Here is a 10,010-nt window from a genome sequence, read left to right as displayed (position 1 = left end):
TCAAACCCATGGGCTCAGGCAATCCACTCACCTCAGCCTCCCAAGGCGCAGGATTACAGGATGAGCCACCGAGCCCGCTTTTAGGTGTATTATTATGATCTAGCTGATTTCCAGCCAAAAGTGCTGAGCAGTGTCCGGTTTTCGGCTGCACTAAAGCACTGTCTGCGCCTTGGAGGTCGCCTCCTCCTACAGTCGTGGCACATTCATGAGATTACAGTCTGTGTTTTCTCTCACACACATTCTCCAATCCACACCTACCCCTCAGGGGCAGCAAGAAGCAGCCCCAGTATCAAGTGTCTGACGGGGTCCACCTGCTGGCTTCAGGCAAGGAGTGTGTGGCTTCAGCCCTCTGTCTCCCTGGCTCAGGTTCCAGGAACTGTGTCTGATGAGAAAGCTGGCGTAGCTGTCATTTTTCATCCTCCCTGGCTCATCTCCACATGCACCTGCCTTTCCTCCTTCCTTCCACTGCTCTCCAGCTCTCTCCCAGCCCATTGCTTCCTGCTGGTGGGGACAGTTCCTGGTTCCTTACCTTTCTCTGCCGGAACAGGCCAGCCCTGTAGGAGACAACAGTGCACTGTTCCTGCCTCTGCCCCCTCGGGACTGTCTCATGTGTTTTTAGGCCACAGGTAGAGAATGCCAGAAAATGCAGCCAACCCGTTCCAGCTTCTGTCCTCATTTGCTTCCTCCTTCCCTTTGCTCTGGTTCCTTATCCCATGATGATGGAGTTGGGACCCTAGGATGTCCATTCTGGGCTTCCCTGGCTCATTTGCTTTCTCACAGAGCTCTGAGCTCCTTTTCTTTGTCAACTTGGGGCTCTCCCCTCTTGCCCTCTCCTATCCCCTCCTAATGGGCAGCAAGCATCAGAGTTTAAACAGTATGATGTCCAAACCCGAGCGAGGAGAGCACTTCGGACACCACTCGTACTGTGCTGCGTTTAACTTTCTTGAGTGGCAGCTTTGGCTGTTTTTACCCAGCCAAATACAGAGAGGAAGTCTCAAAAGGAAGAAACTTTCATAAGAGGGTATAGGAGCAACGGAGAGAAGGCTGAGGGGCTGGAGCTGTGTTGTCTTGCTAAAAAAAAAAAAAAAAAAGAAAAGAAAAGTAACTGTGAGGTTTTCCTTCCTAGTCAAAACCCATCTTTCTTTTTCATTTTCTTTTTCTTTTTTCTAAGTAGGAGTCTCACTCTGTCACCTAGACAGGAGGGCAGTGGCATGCTCCCGCCACTACAGCCTCGACCTGCTGGGCCCTGGCAATCCTTCTACCTCAGCCTTCCAAGTAGCCGGAGCTACAGACACTCACCACCATGCCCGACTAATTTTTTTATTTATTGTAGAGATGGGGTCTCACCAAGATGCCCAGGCTGGTCTCGAACCCGTGGGCTCAGGTAATCCTCTCACCTCGACCTCCCAAAGTGCTGGGATTATAGGCGTCAGCCACTGTGCCTGGTCAAAACCCACCTTTCTAACCATGATTTTCTTTGAAAAATGAACAGATCAGTGGCTCAGCCTGTAATCTCAGCACTTTGGGAGGCCGAGGGTAGTGGGTTGCTTGTGCCCGCAGATTCGAGACCAGCCTGGACAACTTGGCAAGACTTCATCTCTACAATAAATAAAAAATTAGCCAGGCATGGTAGCGCCCGCCTGTAGTTCCTGCTACTTGGAAGGCTGAGGCGGAAGGATTGCTGGAACCCAGCATGTCGATGATGGGGTGGCCATGAGTGTGCCACTGCACTTCCAGCCTGGGCGACAGAGTGAGATTGCAACTCAAAAAAAAAAAAAAGAAAAATGAACAGGAACACTTTCAGTTCTGTTTCCTCCATCTTGGTAGCCAAGGTCATGATTTCCTCATCAGACTTATTCTCACTGTTCTCTCTTTTGCCTTTGTTCCAGTGCCTGCCTGATCATATTGGTTAGCGTGAATTGCCTCTCTTGGTTTCTTGACCGTTCTGTAAGAACAAAGACTGGCTTGCTGAGGGTTTTCACGCTCATGTTGGGGCTTGGAGAATGCCGTAGTTCTTGGGTATGCAGGTAACTCCTTGTGGGGGCAGATGCTTTTACAAACACCCTTTCTAAGGTGGTAATTTGTGGCAGTTACCAAATGAAATCATTTGCTACTTTGCTTGTCAACAAGTATTTTTGAAACTTAAGCTATTATACTAAAAGGGCCCATATTTTCCTGCATCCCTGCAACCCAGAGGGCCCACAGCACAGCTATGTGAAAATATTAAGACTTGCGCAGTGAAATGTGAACTTTTAATGACTCAGGTGAGTTGTCACTTTGAGAACCTTCATAATTTGATGCAATACTTTGGCATCATGGAATTGTTTTCTGAAATTGGCATTAATTGAAGTCTTCATCATGGGACGTCAGCCTGGCTGTCCTAACCAACTGTAAAGGTGACGCATTTACCAGCATGAAAACTACCTAGTAAATCATGTGCTAATAGGTAGGAGTGAGAAAGCAATTGTTTTCTTTGAACTCAAGAATCCTACCATAGTAGCTTCTTACTTATTTTCCTCTTGATCTGGCTGGACTCAGAGAAGCTTTTTGACATAAAAAGTTAAAGTATTTTATTCTTCCTTGAAATTATTAAATGCCGTGTTCAATTTTTAGTGAAAAGTAAGAACTCATTTGAAAGATGCGCCATAAACATTGAAATACTTTATAATTCTGTCTGTATTTGGTAGGGATGTATATAGGGCTGGGTTAAAAAATGGCCAAAGCTGCCTATTAAGAAAGTTAAAAGCATGACTTCTTTTTTAAAAAAATAGAGACTAAGTGTTACACTGTTGTCCAGGCTGGTCTTGAACTTCTGAGCTCAAGTGATCCTCCCACCTTGACCTCCCAAAGGTGCTAGTAGTATAAGAATGAGCCACAGTGCCCAGCTGATTTTTTTTTTTGAGTCAGAGTCTTACTCTGTCATCCAGGCTGGAGGGCAATGGTAAGCTTCCGGCCACTGCAGCCTCAGCCTGCTGGGCTCAGGCAATCCTTCTACCTCAGCGTTCCAAGTAGCTGGAACTACAGGCACACGCCACCACACCTGGCTAATTTTTTGATTTATTGTAGAGATGAGGTCTTACCAAGTTGCCCAGGCTGGTCTTGAACCTGTGGCCTCAAGCAGTCCTCTCACCTTAGCCTCCCAAAGTGCTGAGATTATATGCGTGAGCCACCATGCCCAGCTGATTTTTTTTTAATGTGGATTTTTAAAAACATAGTTAGCAGAAACATACAGAGCGCTGTGGGAGACCCTTTAAAACTGTGGGTGGGTTTTCACTTCATGTGCAGGGCCCCTTGAGGAACTCCTCAGAGTGTACAGGCAGCCAGGTGTGGTGGCTCACACCTGTCATCCTAATACTGGGGGTGCTGAGGTGGGAGGATTGCTTGAGGAGTTCAAAGTTACAGTGCACCATGATTGCCCCACTACACCCCAGCCTAGGCAGCAGAGCAGGCCCCATCTCTCTCTTGTTTTCTGATTCTGCCCTTCCCAAGAGATTCTGCGGCACTGTCTTAAAGAGCCTTTCTTGCAGCTCAGGAGGGAGTAAACGTCCCCTGTCTTTGGGTAGTCCCGATGTGCAGACATGGTCACATGGTGGTGCTGGGTCTGTACTTTAGCTCTCTGCGTGAACGACGTTCCTGGGGTCATGTGATGCGGTGGTGCTGGTCTAGGCTAGTCCTTCCTTTTTCTGGGAAAACATGTGACCCCATCTGGCTTGCCCGCAGGTGCCAGGCCACCAATGTGCATTTGCAGTGGGCACATGGCGTTGAGCACCTGCACTGGTTCAGGCTTCTGTCGACATTAATCGAAAGGGAGGACAAAGGCCCCGTGATTTCTGTTTCCAGGGAGCGGTGCCTATGGCCTTTCCTGCCAGTTCTTGACACATGTGTTTGATTGTGGCAGTCCCAAGGTTACAGTACAGAAGTATTGGGCCGCAGCTCTGAAGTGTTTGTGAGCACTTGGAACCTTTTATCCTGTAAAACTGGAAACTGAGACGTTAGACTCTAGCAATTTGAGGAAAAGGGAAGAATCCAGTGGTACAGGAAGTGGTGTATCATCATCTTCTCTCTCCCAAAGCCCCCGATCCCTTCCCTCCTTCTTTCTTACCACACACCATCTCCCTTTGCTCTAGCTTTCTTTTTCCCGCACATCCATCCACACAGACCCAGGACAAGTTGCAGAGGAGGTTCGATTACATTTTGAAACATGATGTTGACAGTACAAAGGACTTCAAAGATAGGCAGACCAAAGCAGGAAAGCCCGAGGGAAGTGCCTCTCTCAGCAGGTCACCCCCTTGGGGTTGGGGTGGGCCTGGGGGCAGGGTGGGCATAGCCAACGTGGTCTCTCTGCGTGCACATCTGTGTGTGGAGCACATGATCGAATGCTGACTTAGCTTTCTGTTGGTCACCTGTTCGCTACCAAGTGAGAGCTCAGAACAAGGGGAAGAGACTTGAATGGAACAAGAAGCCCTGTGTCTTGCCAGCTAGGACTGCAGTGACCTTGAGCAGAAGGCACTGCAGGACATCTCAGCAAGTCAGAACTCACTGCTGCCCCCCACCCATGGGAGGGCCATAGCCACCCTGCACGGGGCTCTCCCCAGCTTCTCTGGTGGATCCCCAAAGATGCCTAGGGAGTTCAAGATCCCTCCAAGAGGACTAGGGCATGCTTTCTCACCCCTCTGACTTCCCAGCATCCTTACTGCAGTGTTCTTGCCACGCCAGGAATCACTAAAACATATCTTTCTCTTTGTGAGCAAATATAGGGTTTTTTTGTTTGTTTGTTTTGGGGGGTTTTTTGTTGTGCTCTAAAATCCCGTCATTCACTTTTATTTTTTGTTGTCATTATTGTTACTTAATATTTTAAGTTGTAATACTGTTGTTTTACTTTAAACATATATATCTTGGTTTCATGTCTTTTAGTACTTTGAAGACAAAAACTCCTTCCATTCCACTCAGGAGAAGGGAGAAGGATCATTTTAGTCATTGGTGTTCTTCTCAGTGCCTTTTTAAATGTGTTTTGTTCATTTTCTTAAAAGGAAGGGGTGGAGGAGGGGGGAAACAAATGCCAATAATCCCAGGAGAATAAATCAAAAGCGACTTTTCTTTTTTGTTTCAGTAGAAAGCCAGATAAATATATTTTTTTTTTTCCTGCTTCAGGTCAGAAACCCTTCCCTTGTCAAAAATGCGATGCCTTCTTTTCTACCAAATCTAACTGTGAACGCCACCAGTTGCGCAAACATGGAGTTACCACCTGTTCTCTGAGAAGAAACGGGCTTATCCCCCAGTCAAAAGAGAGTGATGTTGGATCCCATGATAGCACAGGTAGTGCCTCCAGGTGACAGAGAACCCAGAGAGAGGGAGAGGCAAGGAGTTTGGTTATGAGTTGTAGCAAACTCTGGCATCTGAGCTGTGGTGGGACGGCTTGTCCACTTCTTAGTAGAACTGGAGACGTCAGCCCAGAAAGACGGGCCCTGCCGATAACTCCTGGGTCAGGCCAGCCTCCATGTACAGTAGGCCTGACTCTTGAGCCAGAAGCCCAGGAATTTGGGAAGCAATGACAGTGCCCCTAGGTGACTTTTTGTGGCTGCTAGGGAAGATGTCTCCCTCTCAGCAGAAGAAACCTTTGTTCTTGATGTTGGGAGGCGGGATATGAGGGAAGGCCTACAGTTTTAACCCTTGGTGTGAGCACATCTAAAGGAATGTGAAGCCCCAGAGATCTGGGGAACTCCAGCCTCTGCGGCCTCCTTAGGAGCAGGGATGGGCTCCCTGGGATGTCACGTCTTGCGGGAAGGAGGGGTGCTGAGCCCCGGGTGGGTTCGGGCATGGTATTTTTCTTCTCCATAACTCTCTTCCCCGTATAAAACTGTGTCTTTGTTTGAAAAAGCACTGTGCATGTCCTTCCTTTAATCACATCTCTGCCTGACCTGAATCCGGGTATTATTCTCCTGTGCTGTTGTGTGCTGCTCCCTCCAGCCCCCACAGAGCAATTAACGGCTGCCACCTCTTTTCCCTTACAGCTTCTGTATTTACTCATGTCCCTTTTCAGTACACTCCTTCCTCCCTGACTGCTGGGGTTCTCCATCCTCGCCCCCCAGAACAAACAAAACAAAAAATAGCCTGCCACAGGTTACTTAGACACTCCGTCAGTTGATGTTGGTCAGGAACAGTGATAGCATCACAAGTGTTAGATTCAGTCCTGCGAGTCTTGAAAGCTTAACAGAGCCAAGGATACTCCCCCCAACTGTATTTTTCTAAAGGTGTATTTGTGTCCTGTGGCCTCTCTTCAGATTTGGGTGAGAATAGGGTACCAAGTAATTGGGAGGCACCACAACCTGGGAGTTGTATGGATGCAGAGTCAGGCATTCATCCCAGCTTGCACCCCCCATAAGCACTTCCAAGAGGAGGAACTGATGACCGGTGGAGAAGCCACCTTCTGCCCCTTTCCACACTTCCTGCCAAGCCCTGAAACCAGCTGAGTGTTCTTGACTGCCTGGCCTTTCGGTCTGGACCAGCCCCTTTCAGGGTATCAAAGAGCAGACCAGTTTACTTATTCCTTCCCCGGCTTCCATGTCCACTTTACTTGCCAGGAGCATTGAGAGAAAGGCTTGGACACCCATAGAATGTTGCCATGACTCAGACTCCCATGAGCCAAACATGGTCTACTGTTCAACCCACAGGAAACCACAGCAAAGCTAGCAGGGTATGCTCTTGCTGCAGACCATCCTGTTAATGTTTAACCATCAGCTGCCACGTTACCTGTTAGTCTGGAACGTTTTCCTCAGCCTGGTTTAGAAAGAGGCCATGTGACCTTCCCATAGCAGTCCCGAAGGAGGGAAAGCAGCCCATATTGAGGGAGTTGGGGGAGCCCTTGGGTTCCCATGCTTGCAAACAAGTCTTAAAGTGTAGCACCTGGTGCTTTGCTTTCAGCTTCCTGATCGCTCTAGAGGAACACAAACTTGGGATTCCTGGGACATCTACAGGCACAGAGCTGAGTCCAAATTCATGGTCTCAGCCTCATTCAGCACCAAGTTTTATACCATGGTGTTATTTATAACCTTGCAGTTATCAGTGTTATATTTCCAAATCCCATCAAAACCTTTCCCCACCTCTGCCTTGCCCTGGAAGTTATATAGGTTTTCTTGAAGGGGCAAAGCCTCCAGAAAAAGACAAGTCACTGGAAGTTGTAACATGAAACCAGCAAATCAAAAATGTATGCGTGGTTTAATTGTGGTCACAGTCCATGGTGAGAAAGAAGACTGAGATTTAAAAGAGGTCAGGAAGATAGAGTTTAGTGATCTCAAGGAATTTTAAAAACCAGGTTAGCATGATGGGAGTGGGGTGAAGGCTTTATTCGGAGCTCCCTCCCATGAAGTTAAAATTGAGACTTTGGAGGAAGACTATTTGAAACGAACAAAAAAAGGGGAGGGGGTAAGCAATCACCAAGAAAATCCTTGAGGGATTTTCTAGGTTTATATACCTAGATGGTATTTTCTTACAGTGCCTAAATATGTTTTATAATGTAGGTCTGACTTTTTCAGTCAATAAGGTCTTTCATGAAAATGTACCCTAGATTTTCCCACAAAAGAATATAAAAACATCACAGTGCAGGGCAGTTCTCCCTTAAAGGACCATATTGAATATTGAGGTTTAATTAATTAATTGATTAGTTTGTTTTTGAGTCGGAGTCTCTCACTCTACTATCCTGACTGGAGTGTAGTGGCATGCTCACGGCCACTGCAGCCTTGACCTGCTGGGCTCAGGCGATCCTTCTGCCTCAGCCTTCCAAGTAGCTGGAATTACAGGCGCTTGCCACCTTGCCTGGCTAATTTTTTGATTTATTGTAGAGAAGACGTCTTGCCAAGATGCCCACTGGTCTCGAACCAGTGGACTCAGGCAGTCCTCTTGCCTCTGCCTCCCACCGTGCTGGGATTACAGGCTTGAGGTTTAAACTGAAACTCTTCATTCACTCTTTGCCCTTGAGGGATATGCTTGGTCCTTCCTCCAGTGATGCCTGGAGCAGTCTTCATGGTGCTAGGAATGTATATAGGACTGTTGTTCATGAGTGTAAGCATGAAAGCCTTGTAACTGTCCCTTAATGTTGGTCCCCTTTAACAACCCGGCATTCCCACATGCCAGCATGGACTTCACTCCAGGAAACCCTCTGGCTCTTCAGGTGCGTTACTACCTCAAGTGAAGGCAGAGAACCTCCTCCACAGAGGCGTCCCATGTAGTCCGATTGATTGCTTAGGTAGGGAGTCTGTCACATCAGCTGAGGGACAATGAAGTTTTAGAAGCAATAGATCTTTAATGGTTAAGCTGACCAGGGAAGTCTCCACTGTCCTGCAGAAGGAGGTTTATCACCTTCTGCTTCCTCTAGCAATTTTCTTAAATCTTCAACACAAACGAGGGGCTGATGGAGACAGGGGAGAAATACATGTTTGTAAAGTAACATTGCCTGTAAAAAGGCATCAGTCAAAAAATCTGACCTTATAAAACTGATAAGGACAGACACCCACTTGATCTTAGCCAAGAAGTGTTGGACATGGCCTTCTAAGTTAGATATTCATGATATGTGAAGAGGTGAAGTCAGTTGCTCACAAGAAGCACGAATAAAAATTGGGAGTTGCTTAGAACTTCGAGGACACGGCTACCCTGCCAAAACTCTCCCCCTTGTGGGAGTTTGGTAGAATACAGCCTAGCCCTCTTTGTCCAAAGAGGAAGTGAGTTGGCCTTTTCATTGTGCTTAAGGTGAACTCTCCATTATCCATGCAAAGGAAGGGCCCAGGAGCCAACACTTTGATTTTAATATATTTACTTAGATTTGGCTTCAGAGTTTATTTCTGTTTTTTTCAAGGTTTACATCATCTTAAATGTGTTCTACACAGCTACTTATCCATGTTCTTTGCTGGAAAAAATAGAAACAGTCTAGGACAAAGAGGAAGTAACCAGAGAGCAAACTTTAAAAAAAAAATTACCCATGAACCCAACAAATAAATCACTCCTTCTGTATTTTTGTTGTTGAGTGTATACCAAAATCTGTTCTATGTATGCTCTCTACTGAAATGATTCTAGAAAGTGAACATCTAATTTTTCCTTGGAATATGACCTAGACATGGGTGTGCATGTCTCAGGATTCGTATTCTTTAAGCTTTTGGATCATTTAAAAAAAACCTTCCAAATATTTTGTAATCATGCCGTTTTTTGTTTTCTTCTGAAACCCCTTGAGATAGATACCTAAACAGTGGCTACCAACAGGTGCAGTCAGAATAAAACCAATGGAGTGAAAAGATGTAAGTGGAGGTGGGCAGATGGCTGCAGGTGACCCAAAGCCCCAGGCAGGTGTGACCAGTAGGTGCTGTCTCCGCAGACGGCAGGAGCAAGCAGGGCCAGCTTCTGATGGCACAAGGTCAGGCATGTGATGCTGACCAACGATGGTGAGCGTGGGTTGGCGCTGTGCTATGTCGGGTCGCATCAAGTGAGAATCCCATTAGGTGCACGAATCTGCTGGCTCAAGCACGCAGGCAGGTCTGGCATATCGAGGGAGGTGCCCGTAACACATATGCGACAAAACAGTTCCATCTGCCCCGTTCTCGGAGAAATTTCCGAATTGCTGCAGTCATAAGTTGGCCATGGGATCTACAGCTAAATAGTAGGTCCCAGCCAGCTTCGGATTCAGTGTCATAGCACATTATTTTTTTAAGTCACCAAGTCCCCATTCCGCCTACATAAAGAGAAGGCAGTGCTTCTGGCACAGTTTGCTGTCATTAATGTTGCCATGGCGCCATCCCATAAGAGGGTCCTTGAATGTTGGTGGGCTTCCATGTGTAGTTTTGCTGGGGGGATGGACAGATAAGAACAAGTCAAGAGGCGGGAAGTCGGGGTTTGTGAGACCCTCTTACACAGAGTCCCTCGTCTCCACACTCACCCACAGCCCCTCATGGTCCACCCCCCTCCCTGTGTGCTCTTGCCGAGTCTGGCATCCAGAGGGCCCTTTGCTTCCCTTGGAAATGCTTCCA

At 47.2% G+C, this 10,010-nt stretch overlaps 1 protein-coding gene across 1 annotated transcript in view; it reads left to right on the top strand.

Annotated features, from left to right (window-relative positions):
* RREB1 (ras responsive element binding protein 1) overlaps positions 1 to 10,010 on the top strand; it is a gene marked incomplete at its 3' end in the record, with an annotated part of 150,604 nt that overhangs the window by 139,003 nt on the left and 1,591 nt on the right. The window contains 1 exon segment of the mRNA XM_021711702.1: positions 5,152 to 5,316. Within this exon segment, the coding sequence (XP_021567377.1) occupies positions 5,152 to 5,316 (165 nt within the window).

Source organism: Carlito syrichta, unplaced genomic scaffold (assembly GCF_000164805.1).
Source record: "Carlito syrichta isolate Samal-C Ts95f unplaced genomic scaffold, Tarsius_syrichta-2.0.1 Scaffold302456, whole genome shotgun sequence".
In the NCBI taxonomy this organism is placed as follows: Eukaryota; Metazoa; Chordata; class Mammalia; order Primates; family Tarsiidae; genus Carlito; species Carlito syrichta.
Note: the sequence above shows the minus strand (reverse complement) of the source record. Positions and strands in the feature narration are given on the sequence as shown.